Here is a 23892-nt window from a genome sequence, read left to right on the forward strand (position 1 = left end):
GTGTATGTAGACAATGAACTGAAGTTATTGATCGATTGTGAGAAGAGGTGAATCAAGCAACAAAGCTAGTAGATCTTATAGGAAGGCCATTTAGATATGAAGACCGTATGTCCCTCATAACACTCTTTAAGAGTGAGATGCTTCTCCGTTTTGAGTACTGTCACCCCGTCTGGTCCTTGAGATATGCTAGAGACTCTCAGTTATTTGTAAATGTCAAAAGGAGGACCACCAGCCTGGTTGGTGCCTGCCCTACGGCTCCTCATTTATCCAAAGAGATTATAACGCCTGCAACTGCCTAGCTTATACTATATATGGGCAAGGGGTGACTTAACTGAAGTTGTGTTCACAGAAGAGGGTATTAGAAATAAACTGTCAAAGCTAAAGGTCCATAAGAGTCCCGGCCCTGACATGGTGCGTCCTAAAGTGCTAAGAGAGTTGTGCAACGAGCTTGCCGAGCCCCTGAAGATCCTGTTTTGTAAATGCCTGGATGAACAAAAGGTCCCCAGTGAATGGAAAGTGGTTTATGTGAGTCCTCACTTCAAGAAGGGCGATCGTCACTCTAAGAACAACTATAGACCGGTGAGCCTGACCAGCATAATATGTAAAGTACTTGAGAGTATTATCAAAGTTGCCGCGATGGAACATCTACGAAACATCCTTGTAAAGGATTGCCAACACGGTTTTATGCCGGGGTGCTCCTGCTTAACACAATTGCTCAAGGTATTGGGTATTTGGACCCATATTGTGGACATATTTACCTAGATTTTACAAAGGTCTTCGACAGTGTACCCCACATAAGCATGAAAATCAAACTGGAAGGGTACAGAATTTGGGGAAATGTCCCAGCGTGGATAGAAGACTTTCTGCATGACCGCAAGCAATGTGTGGTGATTAATGGCACGAAATCATCATCCGTACCTGTCATAAGTGGGGTACCACAGGGCAGTGTATTGGGTCCGTTGTTGTTTGTTTGTTTCATAAATGACATGCGTGACGTTGTACACTCCTTCATACAAATGTTTGCCGATGACTCCAAGTTATTTCGGGAAATCAAGAACCAAGCGGACTGTGAAGAGCTACAGAAGGACCTCTGTGGGCTCCAAGAATGGTCAAAGAAGTGGCTGCTGAGATTCAGTGTCACGAAGTGTAAGAGGATGCACCTGGGGCGTACCAACGGTAAGGAGGCGTATCATATGTCCCAATGGGATGAAGAAACCCCTTTTTGAGACTGAATGTGAGAAGGACCTAGGTGTGTATGTTGACAATGAGCTGAAGTTCTCGGGCCATTGCGAGAAGAAGGTAAATCAGGCAAATATATTATTGGGTCTTATAAGAAGGTCGTTCAGATATCTAGACGGTCCGTCCCTTGTAACGATCTTCCAGCGTGATGTGCTTCCCCATCTGGAGTAATGTCACCCCGTCTGGTCCCCAAGATAGAAAGGGACTGTCAGTTGGTTGAAAATGTTCAAAGGAGGGCCACCAGACTGGTGCTTACACTTCGGCACCTCAGCTACCTTGAGAGATTGGAGCGCCTGAACTTGCCTAGCTAATACTACAGACAGGCAAGGGGTGACCAAATTGAGGTGTATAAGCATCTCAAGGGGCATTACTCAGTCGAGTGTCTTTACTTGGAGCTGGCGTATGCTCGCCCCACAAGGGGTCACAGCTCAAGATTGAAGAAGCCACAAATCCAGAAAACTGTGAGGGTAAACTTTTTCGGAGTGAGAGTTGTGAACTCTTGGAACAATCCACCAGAATGTGTTGTGACGGCACCGAGTGTGAGCTCTTTCAAGACAAGACTTGACCAACACTGAAGCAGGTTCAGGTACATTTAGGAGCCGGTGCATGCCCAGTACTAGCCAACAGTGCGTAACAGAGACGTGACCGATCGCCCAAGCTGCTAACGAGCTGTTCAGTGGGGAAGAGGATATAAGTATAAATAAATTAAGGTTACAAAAGTCACAAGTGTAGAAAACTGTCACGGCAGACATTTTCGGAGTGAGAATTATAAACACTTGGAATAATCTGCCAGCGACTTGTAATTCCACCAAGTGTAAGCTCATCATAGAACTGACCTGAACATTACTAGCACAGATACAGATGTACAACGTAAGAAGACGAATAATGTCTCTGAAGCAGTAAATACCCTTTGTCAAGTTTTGAGACAACAGTGTATTCAAACCTGGTATTAATAGAACCTGGTTGAATGCTGGCTGTCCACTGTGGCAGCATATCTTAGGCAAGAGGTCCAAGCCACTTGGGCATTGACATAGCAACGATTAACTTTCCCTAAGTCACAATAGACGGGTTTTCGTCACTACAACTGACTAAGGATGATACTTGAGTTGATTCTTATGATCAAATCATGAAAATGGCACTCGAATAGATTGTGGATAAACAACATTAAAGACAAACAATATTTCCAATCTTGCATTCTTTATTTACATATACATTTTTAAGAAAGGATACAACATTATAATATAAACTTGTGTAAGAATGAAAGTCTAACAAAAGAGCAAGTTTGTAATTTAAACACAGTCCTTCACATATATGGGGAGACCAGAGAAAGGAGCAAAGATGCGGTCACTTAGGGAGAAAGTTTGATGTAGGGCGCCACCGCTGTATGCCAGATGATGGACAGGGGCTGCAGCTAGCACGGTGGGGACTGGAAGAAGACCACGGACAACTGAGGTACGACCGGCTGCCCTCTCAGCAGCACGAAATTGTACCATGAAAGCTTCCTTGGCTGCTTTTACTTCAGGTGTGTCAGACACGGGTTGTGGGGAACGGGCTGGATCAAGGGCTGTAGTTCCAGAGAGAGTGTATAAGGTTGTCTCGATCTGTGGAACCCGATCTGCTGCCTCATTCCACAAAGCCATAAATTCAGATGTTGCTTTTTGGACTGCACTTGTGGGTTTTACTTGTTGGGGAACCGAGTACTGTGTCGTGGTTGTTACAGTGTCTCTGATGGTTGATGCTCGCTCTGCAGCAGCATGCCATGCTGACATAAATTCAGCGGTAGCTTTTTTAACATCAAGAGTAGCTTCAACTTGTTGAGGTAGAGTAGAGATAGCTTGCTCAACAACATTTGCACGTCGTGCAGCAGCATTCCATGTTGACATGAATTTTTCTGTGGCTTGCCTAACAGCATTTGTCTCTTGAACTTGACGAGGAGGCTGTATAGCATGATCAGTCTTCACTAAGGTTGCCTTCAGTTTTGTTGCTTGCTCAGCAGCTACATTCCAAGCAGCCATGAAAGCTGCAGTAGCCCTCTCTACTTCTGGGGTTGGTTTAACAGGTTGAGGTACCCCATGTGAATGGGCAGCTGCATAAGACACAGCTGCTGGTGCATGGTAATGCACATGCTGCACAGGAGCTGCAGCATAAGATACAGAAGCATGTGCTTGAGGTTGTGTACCGCTTCCCATAATGATGTTGACGTCAGGAGCTGCTGCAGCAGCTGCAGCAGCAGCATTCCAAGCCTTCGTGAATTCGGCTGTGGCGTGAGCAACTTCGGGAGTGAACTGGGGAACACCACCAACAATTACTGGGACGGCAGTGGATGGTGTAGTACCTGTAACCTGGTATAGGGTGGTCTGAATGGTAGGAACTCGTGATGCGGCTTCTCTCCAAGCTTCCATGAATTCTTCTGTTGCTCTTTTGACTTCTTCAGTAGCCTCTACCTGTTGCGGAACAGCAGAGTAAGTCACTGCCTGCCTAAGAGTTGAAGCTCGTTGAGCAGCAGCTTCCCAGGCAGCCATAAAACTAGCAGTTGCTGCTTGGACGTCAGCAGTTTGTTGTACCTGCTGTGGCATATATGAAACAGCTTGTTGAACAACAGGTGCACGTCTTGCAGCTGCATTCCATGCTTCCATAAATTCAGCTGTTGCTTTCCTAACCTCTTCTGTTGCTTGTACTTGCCTGGGAATTTCAATTGAATAGGCACCAGAGGGTGAGGTTTTAACCAGGGTTTGTTGAATGTGAGTTGCCTGTGCAGCAGCTCTATTCCAAGCTGCCATGAATGCTGCAGTAGCCCTCTCTACTTCTGGGGTTGGTTTAACAGGTTCAGGTACCCCATGTGAAGGGGAAGCTGCATAAGACACAGCTGTTGGTGCTTGGTAATGTCCATGCTGTACATGAGCTGCAGCATAAGATAGAGAAGCATGTGCCTGTGGGTGTGAACTGGCTCCCATTATGATGTTGACATCAGGAGCTGCTGCAGCAGCTGCAGCAGCAGCATTCCAAGCCTTCGTGAATTCGGCTGTGGCGTGAGCAACTTCGGGAGTGAACTGGGGAACACCACCAACAATTACTGGGACGGCAGTGGATGGTGTAGTACCTGTAACCTGGTATAGGGTGGTCTGAATGGTAGGAACTCGTGATGCGGCTTCTCTCCAAGCTTCCATGAATTCTTCTGTTGCTCTTTTGACTTCTTCAGTAGCCTCTACCTGTTGGGGAACAGCAGAGTAAGTCACTGCCTGCCTAAGAGTTGAAGCTCGTTGTGCAGCAGCTTCCCAGGCAGCCATAAAACTAGCAGTTGCTTCTTGGACATCAGCAGTTTGTTGTACCTGCTGTGGCACATATGAAACAGCTTGTTGAACAACAGGTGCACGTCTTGCAGCTGCATTCCATGCTTCCATAAATTCAGCTGTTGCTCTCTTAACCTCTTCTGTTGCTTGTACTTGCTTGGGAATTTCAATTGAATAGGCACCAGAGGGTGAGGTTTTAACCAGGGTTTGTTGAATGTGAGTTGCCTGTGCAGCAGCTCTATTCCAAGCAGCCATGAATGCTGCAGTAGCCCTCTCTACTTCTGGGGTTGGTTTAACAGGCTGAGGTACCCCGTGTGAAGGGACAGCTGCATAAGACACAGCTGCTGGTCCTTGGTAATGCCTATGCTGTACAGGAGCTGCAGCATAAGATAGAGAAGCATGTGCCTGTGGGTGTGAACTGGCTCCCATTATGATGTTGACATCAGGAGCTGCTGCAGCAGCTGCAGCAGCAGCATTCCAAGCCTTCGTGAATTCGGCTGTGGCGTGAGCAACTTCGGGAGTGAACTGGGGAACACCACCAACAATTACTGGGACGGCAGTGGATGGTGTAGTACCTGTAACCTGGTATAGGGTGGTCTGAATGGCAGGAACTCGTGATGCGGCTTCTCTCCAAGCTTCCATGAATTCTTCTGTTGCTCTTTGGACTTCTTCAGTAGCCTCTACCTGTTGCGGAACAGCAGAATAAGTCACTGCCTGCCTAAGAGTTGAAGCTCGTTGAGCAGCAGCTTCCCAGGCAGCCATAAAACTAGCAGTTGCGGCTTGGACGTCAGCAGTTTGTTGTACCTGCTGTGGCACATATGAAACAGCTTGTTGAACAACAGGTGCACGTCTTGCAGCTGCATTCCATGCTTCCATAAATTCAGCTGTTGCTCTCCTAACCTCTTCTGTTTCTTGTACTTGCCTGGGAATTTCAATTGAATAGGCACCAGAGGGTGAGGTTTTAACCAGGGTTTGTTGAATGTGAGTTGCCTGTGCAGCAGCTCTATTCCAAGCAGCCATGAATGCTGCAGTAGCCCTCTCTACTTCTGGGGTTGGTTTAACAGGTTCAGGTACCCCATGTGAAGGGGAAGCTGCATAAGACACAGCTGTTGGTGCTTGGTAATGTCCATGCTGTACATGAGCTGCAGCATAAGATAGAGAAGCATGTGCCTGTGGGTGTGAACTGGCTCCCATGATGATGTTGACATCAGGAGCTGCTGCAGCAGCTGCAGCAGCAGCATTCCAAGCCTTCGTGAATTCGGCTGTGGCGTGAGCAACTTCGGGAGTGAACTGGGGAACACCACCAACAATTACTGGGACGGCAGTGGATGGTGTAGTACCTGTAACCTGGTATAGGGTGGTCTGAATGGTAGGAACTCGTGATGCGGCTTCTCTCCAAGCTTCCATGAATTCTTCTGTTGCTCTTTTGACTTCTTCAGTAGCCTCTACCTGTTGGGGAACAGCAGAGTAAGTCACTGCCTGCCTAAGAGTTGAAGCTCGTTGTGCAGCAGCTTCCCAGGCAGCCATAAAACTAGCAGTTGCTTCTTGGACATCAGCAGTTTGTTGTACCTGCTGTGGCACATATGAAACAGCTTGTTGAACAACAGGTGCACGTCTTGCAGCTGCATTCCATGCTTCCATAAATTCAGCTGTTGCTCTCTTAACCTCTTCTGTTGCTTGTACTTGCTTGGGAATTTCAATTGAATAGGCACCAGAGGGTGAGGTTTTAACCAGGGTTTGTTGAATGTGAGTTGCCTGTGCAGCAGCTCTATTCCAAGCAGCCATGAATGCTGCAGTAGCCCTCTCTACTTCTGGGGTTGGTTTAACAGGCTGAGGTACCCCGTGTGAAGGGACAGCTGCATAAGACACAGCTGCTGGTGCTTGGTAATGTCCATGCTGTACATGAGGTGCAGCATAAGATACAGAAGCATGTGCCTGTGGATGTGAACTGGTTCCCATGATGATGTTGACATCAGGGGCTGCTGCAGCAGCTGCAGCAGCAGCATTCCAAACCTTCGTGAATTCGGCTGTGGCGTGAGCAACTTCGGGAGTGAACTGGGGAACACCACCAACAATTATTGGGACGCCAGAGGATGGTGTAGTACCTGTAACCTGGTATAGGGTGGTCTGAATGGTAGGAACTCGTGATGCGGCTTCTCTCCAAGCTTCCATGAATTCTTCTGTAGCTTTCTTGACGTCATCAGTAGCCTCTACCTGTTGGGGAACAGCAGAGTAAGTCACTGCCTGCCTAAGAGTTGAAGCTCGTTGAGCAGCAGCTTCCCAGGCAGCCATAAAACTAGCAGTGGCTGCTTTGACGTCAGCAGATTGCTGTTGCTGCTGTGGCACATATGAAACAGCTTGTTGAACAACAGGTGCACGTCTTGCAGCTGCATTCCATGCTTCCATAAATTCAGCTGTTGCTCTCTTAACCTCTTCTGTTGCTTGTACTTGCCTGGGAACTTCAATTGAATAGGCACCAGAGGGTGAGGTTTTGACCAGGGTTTGTTGAATATGAGTTGCTTGTGCTGCAGCTGTATTCCAAGCAGCCATGAAGGCTGCAGTAGCCCTCTCTACCTCTGGGGTTTGTTTAACAGGTTGAGATAGTCCTGTTACAGGAGCTGCAGCATAGGATACAATAGCTGGTTTGCTACCAACTCCATATGTTGACTGGTAATGGTGAGCTGGGAATGCTGCAGCATGATGAATGGCGGGGACTGCTACATAGTATGCTGCATGTGGTGACCCAACGGGCACCGTTCCACTGTATGTAATGACTTCATGTACACAATCGTCTGGAAGCGGTGATCCCACCGCTGCCACCACTAAAGCTGCTACCACCTGTAAATAAATAATATAATTTTATATATTTGAATTTTGCATTGCTCTAATGTGCATTAGGTGCACATTTTGCTTTACCTAAATTTAACTTGGACCAAGTGTGTAATGTAAATGTTCATTATGTGCTTATACCAATAATGGTGCCTGTGACTCTCACCTTTTATATAATTTATTTGTGTTATAAAATAAACAACTGACAAAATTTTTCTTTAGTCGTGGATACTACAGAGAATATACTGCAGGTAAAGTTTACTAATATAAATTTTGGGTCTAACTTTCATGCATTTAGTTGAAAATGAAGAACCAAATAATTGAAAATAACGCAAGGAAAATATGATATGCTGCAGTGGTTTCAAGAAATGAATAGGAATAATGAAGAAACAGTAAAAGAGAGAAAATCTGGATGTAGTTCATCAAAATACCAAAGTTATTTTCAGGTGAGATTTATACAAGAAGGTTATTTGTAATCAGAGAAGTCGAGTATTAGATATAGTTTTGCCGGTGTTGAGAAAATATAGCAATAGAAATGATGTGATTGTGTTTTGAACTATTGTGAAAACGCGGAGGTTGGAAATTGTGTACAACAGAGATTCTCAGAAATTGTCCTTCATATTAGTCAGCCACAAAGGAACTTACAGTATATAATTACTATAAAATATCAAAGTACAGGAATATATAATCATCAATAATAAAATGGGCTTCATTAATAGTAAATTGTGTAATACTTATATTATGTCTGGCATTGTGAAATTCAACTGTCAAGTTAAATAATGTATGCTAACAATGGGTGAATGTAAACACAATGCACAACACCGCAAAAGCTCTCTAGGACCAACTGTAAGTCTGATAAAAGTAATTTATGGTCGTTAGTCATGGAACTGATAACAGAAAATGGTTTCGTTTTGACCAGAGACTAACCTATTGAATGAGTTAACGGTTACCTGTTACAAACGAACCTTTATGAACTACAACAGTCAATCACTCAAATATTTGAAACTTTGGTCATAAAAAGGTGACACTAGGCTAAGAAATATCTTAATACGATATATGAGAGGAAGGAGTGTCACTTGAGTGATGGATAAAACACTGGTTTGACGTTAATTATATTTTACAAACATGTAATAATGTAGATTGTAAATGATTTACACTGACACATTAAAATGAAGCTAGAATATATATTTATATATTAACTTTCACTGTGCTGTATTATTCGTTGTTGAATGGGTAGGATTGTTTTCTGGTTTGTAAGCTGGAATGTTATATCCAACTACCATAAGACACTTGTCACTAAACACCACAACAGCTTTGGGTTGTCACTATAAGATCACTAAGACTGTAGTGTTAGTACAGAAAACAATAGCGGGAGCTCACCCAATACTTCATGACGAGCTAAGAGGAGTGCCGTGCCTCAGCTGGGTCCTCACAGCCATATATACCCCGCCAGACAACTACTCGTGTCTGTCCCTCTAACCCCGCCCTCCCACCCATGCTTGCCCTTCCTTGGCCACGCCTTCTGTCCGTCGGCCAGTGCCGCATCCGTTGTTCAACTGCCGGGAACTTCCCAAATAGCGGAATATTTAACACGCCGTGAGATGTGAATGAATTCACAAGTTTGTTCTGTAGATGTATATAGACAGAGTTTAAATATTTAATTATTTATTCCATGTTTATTTTTTCATTCGCTAATGCAAGACTGGATCTACAGTAGTTAGTGGTATCTTGTTCCCTCCTCCCCAGGACCCCCGACTTCCCTTATTCTCCTTAAACTAATATGAATAAAGTTTTGAATTAATTGAAATCTGTATTGTGGTAAGCGAGTTTTAATAGAAATAATATTAAATCGATAACACTGGTCAGTATGACGTCGTTCTCATATAGGGTGTTTAATAAGTAACACAACCACTAGAATAATTTAACTATACTTTGCTTTATACTTTATCCTCTTCACCACTGATCAGCTTGTTAGCCACTTGGGAGATCGGTCGCGTCTCTGTTACGGACTGTTGGTAAGTAATGGGTATGTGTTGGCTCCAGGATGTATCTGTACCTGCGCCGGTTTTGGTTAAGTCTCGTTTTGCATGAGCTCACAGTCGGGACATTTTGGCTGACTGTTCCAAGAGTTCACAACTCTCACTTCAAAAATTTTTGCCCTGACAATTTTTTGAACTTGTGGCTTCTTCAGTCTTAAGCTGTCATCCCTAGTGAGTCGGGCATCCGCCAGCTCCAGGTATGAGCACTCGACTGAGTAATGTCCTGCTGATCTCTCTGAGAAACTGGGGTGCTGTAGTGCAGGCACTAATCTTGTGGCTCTCCTTTGGACATTCTGAATCAATTGACAGTCTCTAGCATATCTCGGGGGCCAGACAGGATTACAATACAGTACTCCAAATGGGGAAGCACCTCACTTTTGAGGAGCGTTATGAGGGTCGTTCCGTCTAGGTATCTCATGGGCCTTTTCATATGATCTACTTGCAGCTTAGTTTCTTGATTTACCTTCTTCTCACAATGGCCCGAGAACTTAAGTTCGTTGTGAATATACACACCTAGGTCCTTTTCACATCTGGTCTCAGTTAATGGTGTTTCCTCATCGCGTTGTGATATGTGATAAGCCTCCTTACCATTGGTACTGTGCGTCTTTCCGAATCTTCCCCTTGCATTTCTTGACGTTGACTCTTAACAGCCATTCCATTGACCATTTCTGAAGCTGAAAGATCTTTCTGTGGTCTTTCACGGTCAGTTTGATTCCTAATTTATTTGAATAGGTTAACAATTGTAAACACTATTCCTCTTTTGCGTTATATTTGAATACAAATACAGTGGGGTGCGATAAAAAAAAATTATTTTGAATTTTATAAATAACAAAATGCATAATTATTGTATGAATGCCGTCACTTAATTATTGAACACTGTATTAGCGCTGAAATGGCTACCAACAAGTTAAACTATTGTAAACGTTCTATAGTTAGTTGTAAAAAAATATTTGTAAATAATTAACTATAAGATCATTAATCCTAATGGATGTTTTGACTAAGAGTTTCTCCGTGTAGTCTGATAATTGTTTTCGGCAATGTATTATGGGAGAAACCCGGGGTCCATTTTGGTAGAGGTGTATGTTATTTTGCGGAAGAGTGATGCTATTGAGGCGAGTTTAAAGTGTTCTGATCGACGATAACGAAATTGATGACCTAAGACGATGGCTCATATGTAAATTATTTATTTTTTGCAGGGAAATATAAGTTGAAAGCTAGTTTGATTAGAAGACAAAGTAACCGCCCGCTGATCAAAAATACCACGACAAATGTTTTTTTTTCTTATTTATGTTTAAAAATATTTGTATTAAAAACTTTCACCCCTGAAAACACCATTGACCACCAATATTTGGGGTATTCGTGCTGCCCTGTTCCTCTAGGGAAAATAGCTTGTTCGTCGACGTTTCCAGTTAGAGCTTGGTAGTAGTGCATATTCTAGTATTATGTATGTAAATATAGTATATGAAAAGAAGTGAGCGAGTGTGTAATTGTATTGTAAGGTAATTGAATGTAAATAAGTCCCTGTGCTACAGGCTACTGCCTGGGAAGATATTGGAAGCACAATGTGTTGTCTAATGGTAGACCCTGCTGCCATATGGCATCACGAAAATTGTGACCAAGTCCCAGGTTGCTGATCTGACTTTCTGCCTCATTTACACACAGTTGCAGGGTCTCAATTGTTTCTCTTACTATTGACAACACAACATACATACTGTACAGTATATTGTTGCTACTCTTGATTTTTTTTTCTTTATTATTATTATTATTATTATTATTATTATTATTATTATTATTATTATTATTTTTCCCCCTAGCCCCCGATGTGGGTCAGTGACCCAGCCCAGATGGGCTAATCCCTGTAAAAAAAGTGACCACCAAACAGCGTACAGTAAGTCATGTCACATTTATTTATCAGATAAACACTTCTGGAAATACCGTGCGGGTATATGACATGGACATCGATTGTGGAAACTGAAAAATACTACCCCCCATTATTTCTTTGTGGGGTTACGGCACTGTTTCCCTCCCCTCCCTCCACACTTTTTGGTGGTCTGTATGTTTTTGAATGCAGTAAAAATACATGATATTACTTTTCCTAATAATATCTCTGTGCGATCTTTTTGTATCATTTCAAAAACTATTTATAGTAGCAAGTTTCTTAACATATAGGCAATTTTTTTTAGTTGAATTAAACGAAAAGAGTTATGGATTTGGTCTTAAAATATTATGAAATTACTGCTTCATACTTCGTGTTCGTTGGGATTTTTTAAATGCCCTCCTCCCCACCTCTGAGGAGTGATCATCGCCCATGCTAAATGGTGCTATCTTTATAAGTAAATTTTAAAGCAATGTAACAAGCACTTCAGCATACATCTAAAGTACAATTACTTTAAAGTCAAGTTTAATTTACTTTATTTTTTGCACAATTACATGTGATTTTAGACAAAAAGAAAACCGGCGATATAAGCTTATATTGAAGTACAAATAATCCAAAAAGTATCGAGACCAAAGGGTCCGATGGAACAGACAATGAGTGATAACCACAGACCCTGTCATGTATCACTTGGGTTTGGTTGGTCTTCCCCCGGTACTTCATATTCTTTTGGACGTTTTGCGTTTCGATACTTTTTGGATTGGCTATACTTAGAATTGTCGGACTCAACAGTCAAAGAGTTAAATAGTTTTTGTGGAATACAATAATTTCTAAGAAAAATGAAGTGTTCGTTTTCGTCATCTTATTTATAATACTTCCTAAACGTAAGAAGACTAAGAATGTCTCTGAATCAGTGAATACCTCGTGTCAAGTTTTGAGACAACAGTGTTTTCAAACCTGGTATTAATAGAACCTGGTTGAATGCTGGCTGTCCACTGTGGCAGCATATCTTAGGCAAGAGGTCCAAGCCACTTGGGCATTGACATAGCAACGATTAACTTTCCCTAAGTCACAATAGACGGGTTTTCGTCACTACAACTGACTAAGGATGATACTTGAGTTGATTCTTATGATCAAATCATGAAAATGGCACTCGAATAGATTGTGGATAAACAACATTAAAGACAAACAATATTTCCAATCTTGCATTCTTTATTTACATATACATTTTTAAGAAAGGATACAACATTATAATATAAACTTGTGTAAGAATGAAAGTCTAACAAAAGAGCAAGTTTGTAATTTAAACACAGTCCTTCACATATATGGGGAGACCAGAGAAAGGAGCAAAGATGCGGTCACTTAGGGAGAAAGTTTGATGTAGGGCGCCACCGCTGTATGCCAGATGATGGACAGGGGCTGCAGCTAGCACGGTGGGGACTGGAAGAAGACCACGGACAACTGAGGTACGACCGGCTGCCCTCTCAGCAGCACGAAATTGTACCATGAAAGCTTCCTTGGCTGCTTTTACTTCAGGTGTGTCAGACACGGGTTGTGGGGAACGGGCTGGATCAAGGGCTGTAGTTCCAGAGAGAGTGTATAAGGTTGTCTCGATCTGTGGAACCCGATCTGCTGCCTCATTCCACAAAGCCATAAATTCAGATGTTGCTTTTTGGACTGCACTTGTGGGTTTTACTTGTTGGGGAACCGAGTACTGTGTCGTGGTTGTTACAGTGTCTCTGATGGTTGATGCTCGCTCTGCAGCAGCATGCCATGCTGACATAAATTCAGCGGTAGCTTTTTTAACATCAAGAGTAGCTTCAACTTGTTGAGGTAGAGTAGAGATAGCTTGCTCAACAATATTTGCACGTCGTGCAGCAGCATTCCATGTTGACATGAATTTTTCTGTGGCTTGCCTAACAGCATTTGTCTCTTGAACTTGACGAGGAGGCTGTATAGCATGATCAGTCTTCACTAAGGTTGCCTTCAATTTTGTTGCTTGCTCAGCAGCTGCATTCCAAGCAGCCATGAAAGCTGCAGTAGCCCTCTCTACTTCTGGGGTTGGTTTAACAGGTTGAGGTACCCCATGTGAATGGGCAGCTGCATAAGACACAGCTGCTGGTGCTTGGTAATGCACATGCTGTACAGGAGCTGCAGCATAAGATACAGAAGTATGTGCTTGAGGTTGTGTACCGGTTCCCATAATGATGTTGACGTCAGGAGCTGCTGCAGCAGCTGCAGCAGCAGCATTCCAAGCCTTAGTGAATTCGGCTGTGGCGTGAGCAACTTCGGGAGTGAACTGGGGAACACCACCAACAATTACTGGGACGGCAGTGGATGGTGTAGTACCTGTAACCTGGTATAGGGTGGTCTGAATGGTAGGAACTCGTGATGCGGCTTCTCTCCAAGCTTCCATGAATTCTTCTGTTGCTCTTTTGACTTCTTCAGTAGCCTCTACCTGTTGGGGAACAGCAGAGTAAGTCACTGCCTGCCTAAGAGTTGAAGCTCGTTGAGCAGCAGCTTCCCAGGCAGCCATAAAACTAGCAGTTGCTGCTTGGACGTCAGCAGTTTGTTGTACCTGCTGTGGCACATATGAAACAGCTTGTTGAACAACAGGTGCACGTCTTGCAGCTGCATTCCATGCTTCCATAAATTCAGCGGTTGCTCTCCTAACCTCTTCTGTTGCTTGTACTTGCCTGGGAATTTCAATTGAATAGGCACCAGAGGGTGAGGTTTTAACCAGGGTTTGTTGAATATGAGTTGCCTGTGCAGCAGCTCTATTCCAAGCAGCCATGAATGCTGCAGTAGCCCTCTCTACTTCTGGGGTTGGTTTAACAGGTTCAGGTACCCCATGTGAAGGGGAAGCTGCATAAGACACAGCTGTTGGTGCTTGGTAATGTCCATGCTGTACATGAGCTGCAGCATAAGATAGAGAAGCATGTGCCTGTGGGTGTGAACTGGCTCCCATTATGATGTTGACATCAGGAGCTGCTGCAGCAGCTGCAGCAGCAGCATGTCCAACTGCCTTCGTGAATTCGGCTGTGGCGTGAGCAACTTCGGGAGTGAACTGGGGAACACCACCAACAATTACTGGGACGGCAGCGGATGGTGTAGTACCTGTAACCTGGTATAGGGTGGTCTGAATGGTAGGAACTCGTGATGCGGCTTCTCTCCAAGCTTCCATGAATTCTTCTGTTGCTCTTTTGACTTCTTCAGTAGCCTCTACCTGTTGGGGAACAGCAGAGTAAGTCACTGCCTGCCTAAGAGTTGAAGCTCGTTGAGCAGCAGCTTCCCAGGCAGCCATAAAACTAGCAGTTGCTGCTTGGACGTCAGCAGTTTGTTGTACCTGCTGTGGCACATATGAAACAGCTTGTTGAACAACAGGTGCACGTCTTGCAGCTGCATTCCATGCTTCCATAAATTCAGCTGTTGCTCTCCTAACCTCTTCTGTTGCTTGTACTTGCCTGGGAATTTCAATTGAATAGGCACCAGAGGGTGAGGTTTTAACCAGGGTTTGTTGAATGTGGGTTGCCTGTGCAGCAGCTCTATTCCAAGCAGCCATGAATGCTGCAGTAGCCCTCTCTACTTCTGGGGTTGGTTTAACAGGCTGAGGTACCCCGTGTGAAGGGGAAGCTGCATAAGACACAGCTGTTGGTGCTTGGTAATGTCCATGCTGTACAGGAGCTGCAGCATAAGATACAGAAGCATGTGCCTGTGGGTGTGAACTGGCTCCCATTATGATGTTGACATCAGGAGCTGCTGCAGCAGCTGCAGCAGCAGCATTCCAAGCCTTCGTGAATTCGGCTGTGGCGTGAGCAACTTCGGGAGTGAACTGGGGAACACCACCAACAATTACTGGGACGGCAGTGGATGGTGTAGTACCTGTAACCTGGTATAGGGTGGTCTGAATGGTAGGAACTCGTGATGCGGCTTCTCTCCAAGCTTCCATGAATTCTTCTGTTGCTCTTTTGACTTCTTCAGTAGCCTCTACCTGTTGGGGAACAGCAGAGTAAGTCACTGCCTGCCTAAGAGTTGAAGCTCGTTGAGCAGCAGCTTCCCAGGCAGCCATAAAACTAGCAGTTGCTGCTTGGACGTCAGCAGTTTGTTGTACCTGCTGTGGCACATATGAAACAGCTTGTTGAACAACAGGTGCACGTCTTGCAGCTGCATTCCATGCTTCCATAAATTCAGCGGTTGCTCTCCTAACCTCTTCTGTTGCTTGTACTTGCCTGGGAATTTCAATTGAATAGGCACCAGAGGGTGAGGTTTTAACCAGGGTTTGTTGAATGTGAGTTGCCTGTGCAGCAGCTCTATTCCAAGCAGCCATGAATGCTGCAGTAGCCCTCTCTACTTCTGGGGTTGGTTTAACAGGCTGAGGTACCCCGTGTGAAGGGACAGCTGCATAAGACACAGCTGCTGGCGCTTGGTAATGTCCATGCTGTACAGGAGCTGCAGCATAAGATACAGAAGCATGTGCCTGTGGGTGTGAACTGGCTCCCATAATGATGTTGACATCAGGGGCTGCTGCAGCAGCTGCAGCAGCAGCATTCCAAGCCTTCGTGAATTCGGCTGTGGCGTGAGCAACTTCGGGAGTGAACTGGGGAACACCACCAACAATTACTGGGACGGCAGAGGATGGTGTAGTACCTGTAACCTGGTATAGGGTGGTCTGAATGGTAGGAACTCGTGATGCGGCTTCTCTCCAAGCTTCCATGAATTCTTCTGTTGCTCTTTTGACTTCATCAGTAGCCTCTACCTGTTGGGGAACAGCAGAGTAAGTCACTGCCTGTCTAAGAGTTGAAGCTCGTTGAGCAGCAGCTTCCCAGGCAGCCATAAAACTAGCAGTTGCTGCTTGGACGTCAGCAGTTTGCTGTTGTTGCTGTGGCATATATGAAACAGCTTGTTGAACAACAGGTGCACGTCTTGCAGCTGCATTCCATGCTCTCATAAATTCAGCTGTTGCTCTCTCAACCTCTTCTGTTGCTTGTACTTGCTTGGGAATTTCAATTGAATAGGCACCAGAGGGTGAGGTTTTGACCAGGGTTTGTTGAATGTGAGTTGCCTGTGCAGCAGCTCTATTCCAAGCAGCCATGAATGCTGCAGTAGCCCTCTCTACTTCTGGGGTTGGTTTAACAGGTTGAGGTACCCCGTGTGAAGGGGAAGCTGCATAAGACACAGCTGCTGGTGCTTGGTAATGTACATGTTGTATAGGAGCTACAGCATATGATACAGAAGCATGTGCCTGTGGGTGTGATGTGGCTCCCATAATGATGTTGACATCAGGAGCTGCTGCAGCAGCTGCAGCAGCAGCATTCCAAACCTTCGTGAATTCGGCTGTGGCGTGAGCAACTTCGGGAGTGAACTGGGGAACACCACCAACAATTACTGGGACGGCAGAGGATGGTGTAGTACCTGTAACCTGGTATAGGGTGGTCTGAATGGTAGGAACTCTTGATGCGGCTTCTCTCCAAGCTTCCATGAATTCTTCTGTTGCTCTTTTGACTTCATCAGTAGCCTCTACCTGTTGGGGAACAGCAGAGTAAGTCACTGCCTGCCTAAGAGTTGAAGCTCGTTGAGCAGCAGCTTCCCAGGCAGCCATAAATCTAGTAGTGGCTGCTTTGACGTCAGCAGATTGCTGTTGATGCTCTGGCATATATGAAACAGCTTGTTGAACAACAGGTGCACGTCTTGCAGCTGCATTCCATGCTTTCATAAATTCAGCTGTTGCTCTCTTAACCTCTTCTGTTGCTTGTACTTGCCTGGGAACTTCAATTGAATAGGCACCAGAGGGTGAAGTTTTGACCAGGGTTTGTTGAATATGAGTTGCTTGTGCTGCAGCTGTATTCCAAGCAGCCATGAAGGCTGCAGTAGCCCTCTCTACCTCTGGGGTTTGTTTAACAGGTTGAGATAGTCCTGTTACAGGAGCTGCAGCATAGGATACAATAGCTGGTTTGCTACCAACTCCATATGTTGACTGGTAATGGTGAGCTGGGAATGCTGCAGCATGATGAATGGCGGGGACTGCTACATAGTATGCTGCATGTGGTGACCCAACGGGCACCGTTCCACTGTATGTAATGACTTCATGTACACAATCGTCTGGAAGCGGTGATCCCACCGCTGCCACCACTAAAGCTGCTACCACCTGTAAATAAAAAAATATTTATTTGAATTTTGCTATGAATTCAAGGGGACGAATAATGGCTACTGTAAACTTTACACCCTGCATTGCTCTAATGTGCATTGGGTGCACATTTTCCTTTACCTAAATTTAACTTGGACCAAGTGTATAATGTAAATGTTCATTATGTGCTAATACCAATAATGGTGCCTGTGACTCTCACCTTTTATATAATTTATTTGTGTTATAAAATAAACAACTGATAAAATTTTTCTTTAGTCGTGGATACTACAGAGAATATACTGCAGGTAAAGTTTACTAAATTTCATGCATTTAGTTGAAAATGAAGAACCAAATAATTGAAAATAACGCAAGGAAAATATGATATGCTGCAGTGGTTTCAAGAAATGAATAGGAATAATGAAGAAACAGTAAAAGAGAGAAAATCTGGATGTAGTTCATCAAAATACCAAAGTTATTTTCAGGTGAGATTTATACAAGAAGGTTATTTGTAATCAGAGAAGTCGAGTATTAGATATAGTTTTGCCGGTGTTGAGAAAATATAGCAATAGAAATGATGTGATTGTGTTTTGAACTATTGTGAAAACGCGGAGGTTGGAAATTGTGTACAACAGAGATTCTCAGAAATTGTCCTTCATATTAGTCAGCCACAAAGGAACTTACAGTATATAATTACTATAAAATATCAAAGTACAGGAATATATAATCATCAATAATAAAATGGGCTTCATTAATAGTAAATTGTGTAATACTTATATTATGTCTGGCATTGTGAAATTCAACTGTCAAGTAAAATAATGTATGCTAACAATGGGTGAATGTAAACACAATGCACAACACCGCAAAAGCTCTCTAGGACCAACTGTAAGTCTGATAAAAGTAATTTATGGTCGTTAGTCATGGAACTGATTACAGAAAATGGTTTCGTTTTGACCAGAGACTAACCTATTGAATGAGTTAACGGTGACCTGTTACAAACGAACCCTTATGAACTACAACAGTCAATCACTCAAATATTTGAAACTTTGGTCATAAAAAGGTGACAATAGGCGAAGAAATATCTTAATACGATATATGAGAGGAAGGAGTGTCAGTTAAGTGATGGATAAAACACTGATTTGACGTTAATTATATTTTACAAACATGTAATAATGATGTCAGTAGATTGTAAATGATTTACACTGATACATTAAAATGAAGCTAGAATATATATATATATATATATATATATATATATATATATATATATATATATATATATATATATATATATATATTAAATATGCAATAACTTTCACTGTGCTGTATTATTCGTTGTTGAATGGGTAGGATTGTTTTCTGGTTTGTAAGCTGGAATGTTATATCCAACTACCATAAGACACTTGTCACTAAACACCACAACAGCTTTGGGTTGTCACTATAAGATCACTAAGACTGTAGTGTTAGTACAGAGAACAGTAGCAGGAGCTCACCCAACACTTCATGACGAGCCAAGAGGAGTGCCGTGCCTCAGCTGGGTCCTCACAGCCATTTATACCCACCATACTCGCTCTGTACCCCTCTGCCCCTCCCCTTGCCTTGTCCTGTTCCCCCGACAACTCCCAGCGTCCCTCCCTCCTCTCCGCCCTACGCCCTCTCTCCTTCTCTCGCTATGCCCTGGCCACGCCTCCTCTCCGTCGGCCGGTACCGCCTCAGTTGTTCAACTGCCGGGAACTTCCCAAAATAGCGGAATATTCATCATGACGTGAGATATGAATTAATTGATAAGTTTTCTGCTGTAATACATAGATACAGTTTAAATATTAAACTCTTTAGTCAAATTGATTGACATGTTTTACATTTTTCCCCCACTAATTCCAGACTGGATCTAGTTAGGACTGGTATCCTTTCCTAGCCTCCCCAGGACCCACAGCCGCCTTGAAACTCCTGAACAGGAAATGATCGATTGCCTGAATCTTTTCACAAGATAAAAAAAAAGTTACACGATTGATAACTAAGTACACACACCTATATATATATATATATATATATATATATATATATATATATATATATATATATATATATATATATATATATATATATATATATATATATATATATATATATAACAAAGAAGTATGTTTGTGTGTGTGTATCTGCATGAGAATCTCGGAAACTACTTTGCCGATCTATAGTGATGGTGGATGGTGTTATACTGTATGTAGTGACGATGGATGGTGTTATATGTAGTGATGATGGATGGTGTTATATGTAGTGATGATTAGACAATAAAATAATAACAGTTTAATGCTAAAAAATATATTCTTTGCTGTACCGTTGTTGTGGCACTTACATACACCGTTAATTTGCAGATGAGGTTCGTGGTGATGGTCAGAGAGAGCCGAGAGGATCAGTGTGTTGAGCGCTTCTTGATATGTGGAGTAGAAAGGGGAGAGAATAATCTTGCATGCCCTCTTTTGCACTTTTTCTAGGTGTTTACGTTGTGTGGCATTTAGGGAGGAAGACCAGGCAGGGAAGGCATAGGTGAGCTTGAGAAGTATGAATGTTGAGTAAACACTGGGGAGCTAGGGCGCAAGAACGCCGAGAGACTTGAGTCGGCGGAGGAGGTGGAGACGGAAACTGGAGGATTTGACAACTTCACTGACGTGTGTTTTCCAATTTAGTTTGTTGTCTATAGTGACGCCGAGGAGCTTAGTTGAGTCTACAATCTGGAGTGTGCTGGGGCCTAAAAGAATGGAAGGGGGTGGGACAACGTCGGAGGAGAGGTTGATGTGCCAAACCATCGTCTTGGTTTGGTTGATGGTGACGTGGTTGTTGGTGGCCCAATTTTGGAGACTGTTCTATAAATCCTGGAGGGCGGTATAGTCGGGAGCCGAGTTGTTGACACTGATCCCAATGGTGGAGTCGTCGACATATTTCTCTTAGGGCATCATTGATAAGCATAAGGAAGCAGAGCGGTCCCATCCTGGTGCCTTGGGGGACGCCACAGGTGAGTGACTGAAAGGTGGAGAGAGCCCCTCGGAAGCGTACGCCTTAGCGTCGGTCACTAAGGAAGTCCGTAAGCCATGTTATAAGACTTCTCCGAAACCCGAGGTCGATAACTTTGTTGATGATTAAATTGTGGTCGACCAGGTCAAATGCTTTGGTGAAGTCAATGAAGGCGACAGCCACAGGCGTTTTTCGTTTTTCCAGATGACAGTATAAGTAGTCGAGAAAGCTGACAAGACAGCGAGTGGTGGAGGAAGCTTTCATATTACCAAATTGTTGAGGATCTATGGCGCCTGCAATATCAGCAGAAACTTAGTCAAACACGAAACTTTCACAGATCATGCTGGGTATTGGACTGTGGAATGGTTGACTTGGGCACTGGTGACATATATGAAGTCTTCCAGTCAGCTGGGCATCTTGCTTGACTGAAGGAAGCAGTGATGATGGGGCAGAGGGGTTTAGCTAGTTCCGGGGAGAACTCCTTGTAGAGTTTCATTGGTAAGTTCAATGGGGGTGGTGGAGCACTTTAATTTCAGTTTGTCCAGACGTTTTGCTTCTTCAAATTCTTCTACTAAGTCAGTGGGAAAGGGGGCTGGTAGGTAAGCAGGGAGACTGGTTGTGTCAAGCATATAGTTGCGAAATGGTTGTTTGATTGCTCAGCTGCGTCACCATTAGTGAGATGGATAAGGAAGGGGAGGGGGTGTGTCTTATTGTTTAGTCCACAGAGTTATTTAAGCTTACCACACCACTGGCTGTTGTTGGTCTGCTTCAGGTGTTGCAACTTGGTTGGGTAGTGAGTAGTGAGACTTCTTTGCAGGGCGTATTTCGCGGATGAACTTGGTTGCGAAGGGACCTGTAGCGGTTGTGGTCATTGAGATAAAAGGCGCTGTCTCTCTGCTGCATAAGTCTTTTGATTCGAGGTGTGAACTATCCACTGCCCGAAGAGACGCATTACAGTCAGTAATCGGCCTGTTGGTCTTGATGTAGGGTCTCTGTACGTGGCTGGTAGTGGCAGCTGGAGACCAGAGCACTAACAGGTATGTGCTGCACCCGATAGGAGGCATTGGTTGAGGTGATGTGTGTGTGTGTGTGTGTGTGTGTGTGTGTGTGTGTGTGTGTACAGTACATATCGGTATGCTAATATACGGTGCAAGTACTAAAGATAAACTTATGAATGCAGTGGAGTTATGGCTACGACATAAGTCCTGTGTAATCCTGTCGTCGGGGATATGTTGTGTATTATGTACGAGCTTGGTAATTTCTTCTCTTTTTAGTAGTAAGGAATGAGGCAGTAAAATACACAGTGAGGCATTATCGTGCTCGGTCCGACTATCAACTTGCTTTACCATGTACTGTACACTGCATGAGATAAGCTTACTGTTATTTCGATGAGAAGTGATGTCAATATTTAAGGAATTTAAAGTGTTTTGGGTAAAGTTCTTATTTGGAATGAGCATCTGATGGCTTTGTTGACTATTCTACTGTTTTTTATTGCTGTATACCTGCATTGTCTAGATACATAGGTTGTATACCTGCCCGGACAATGTACATTATAAATTGTTTACCTGCATTGTTTATATACCTGTACATGCCAAGCCAGCAGTAAAATTGCATGACGAATTTACTGAAATATATTATTATTATTATTATTATTATTATTATTATTATTATTATTATTATTATTATTATTATTATTATTGGTTGTAGTTTGTTTGTTACACTCTAGGTGACAGACCATTAATTAATCAACCTTGAGTGTGAGAGACCAGGACGCCACGTAGTACAGGGGGTATATAAATAACCCAATTTAATAAGATGTTCCGTTTATCAAAGTTTTCATTACCTGACTCAATCATCGCTACAGAGAGTGGATGGATTAGTGTAACTCTTAAACATGTCAAGCACTTAAAGGCCTTGGTTGTTGAAGCGCAGTAACTAAATAATCAACCTAACCTACCCTAACCTAACCTAACCTTATCATCGCTATTCAGATAAATCGACTAATGATTCAACAGTATTCTTATAAAGTAAATATCCCGAAATTCATTATATACCCTGTACCGGTTTAGCTGTAGGAGTTACCAAGAGTATTGTTCATTTAGGTCTTGGATTAAAAAAATTATAGTAACGCAGATTTTAGATACTCATAGTAACAGCCATCTCTAATATGTACAGTAACGGAGAGTTAATCATATGTATAATAACCGAGATCTTCAGTATTCATAGTAACAAGGATCAAGTATATTCAAAGTAACGGTAAATCTTCAAAATTCACAATAACCGGAATCCGGATAACAGTGGTACTGGTAGAGATATGAGAGAGAAAAAGAAGTTGCTACGCTATCAAAAGTAGCCAAAAAAGAAACTCACTCCAACTGATGTATAGCGACTATGCCAAGAACGTCTTTTTACTTTTCTTTTTACTGGATGTTCTAATTTCCTCGCTCCGATTATTAGCTTCAACGGTAGGTGGAGAGTCCAAGGTCGGTCGGTCGGTCGGTGCAGCGGATGGAAGGGAAATGGAAGGGAAGTTAATTTGTGATCTTTAGTATTTTACGGCTATTGAAGGATAGTTCATTGTAAGTCTGTACATGGGATAAAAAGATTGACATTAGAGGAGTGAATGAGAGCAATAATTCTTGCTAGCTAAAAATAAAGGAAATATGAATTGCGCAGATATTAAGGTGTGTTATCATGTTAGGGACCATTACCAGCCCATTAAGTGGACCCTTGACCATACCCTAACACAGCGTGGCTTTCGACCTGCATAATGTGGCACCTTCAAGACTGGCCGATGCTGCTCATATCACCTGGCCGCCGGGGATGGGGACCTCAGGAGGGAGCGTCCACCCTGGGGCGAAGGCAGACCGCTAGCCAGTCAGACAAGCACTGGCTCACCTCCACTTGCTCTGTTTTTTCCTACGCCCCTTCACTAATAATAGTGTTTCCCTCAAGATGGACGGGTTAAAGACTGCCGGCCAAAGAGGACCACAATATAATATTTCAGGGCGCGAATAGGGATCGTGGAGGGGAGACTGGTCTATGTAGCGGCACGCCCCTCACTCTTGGCCACCACTGCCGTCCACGACCAGCTCTTTGTCACCGCCCAAGAACCACTTTACTTCAGAGATCAAGCTAACTGGCTCGGACCATTACCGGTATGAGTCACTTACGTGGCTAAGAAGTACATCAGTCCTAATGATTCACCTAAGTGACTGGGAACTACTTCTTCATCTCCAATGTCCAGTTAGATAACAACAGATCACTAGTATTCTCACCTTGGCAGACGAGGGTCACTTTAGCTCTTATGAAGCAACACGGAAGAAACTACCCCGAATGACAGTAGTAAGTCATGCACCTACTGTATCTCCTATATCTGGTGTTCCGGGTAGACCAGTCACAGGGACAGTAGATGTAGGTAGACGTTAATTTAGTAAAAACGTCATACAAGTTGACGTTAATTCATTGTGTATAACTAAATATAGACAA

General features: G+C 43.4%; 3 protein-coding genes across 3 annotated transcripts; all 3 read right to left on the bottom strand.

The window, feature by feature from the left end:
• Positions 1-2419: 2419 nt before the first annotated feature.
• On the bottom strand, positions 2420-8784 carry LOC121878843. The gene is made up of 2 exons (XM_042385260.1): positions 8739-8784; positions 2420-7367 (listed from the first exon to the last, which is right to left on the bottom strand). Exons 1-2 carry the CDS (start codon positions 8748-8750, stop codon positions 2529-2531), a joined length of 4851 nt encoding a protein of 1616 aa, XP_042241194.1. The 5' UTR covers positions 8751-8784; the 3' UTR covers positions 2420-2528.
• A 3680-nt stretch (positions 8785-12464) lies between these two features.
• Positions 12465-14279, bottom strand: LOC121878841 (angiomotin-like). The gene has a single exon (XM_042385258.1). The coding sequence runs from the start codon at positions 14236-14238 to the stop codon at positions 12574-12576; it is 1665 nt and encodes a 554-aa protein (XP_042241192.1). The 5' UTR covers positions 14239-14279; the 3' UTR covers positions 12465-12573.
• LOC121878855 lies at positions 14251-18952 on the bottom strand (the record flags this gene model as incomplete). The annotated part of the gene is made up of 2 exons (XM_042385272.1): positions 18885-18952; positions 14251-17415 (listed from the first exon to the last, which is right to left on the bottom strand). Coding segments are annotated over exons 1-2 (3177 nt in total), but the record flags the coding sequence as incomplete, so codon positions are not given.
• Positions 18953-23892: the final 4940 nt, after the last annotated feature.

Source organism: Homarus americanus, unplaced genomic scaffold, assembly GCF_018991925.1.
Source record: "Homarus americanus isolate GMGI-L3 unplaced genomic scaffold, GMGI_Hamer_2.0 scaffold54840, whole genome shotgun sequence".
NCBI lineage: Eukaryota > Metazoa > Arthropoda > Malacostraca > Decapoda > Nephropidae > Homarus > Homarus americanus.

What these genes read in the sequence shown, in the direction of transcription:
- LOC121878841 (XM_042385258.1), bottom strand. Translation starts at nt 14,238, where the DNA reads ATGGGAGCCAGTTCACACCCACAGGCACATGCTTCTCTATCTTATGCT.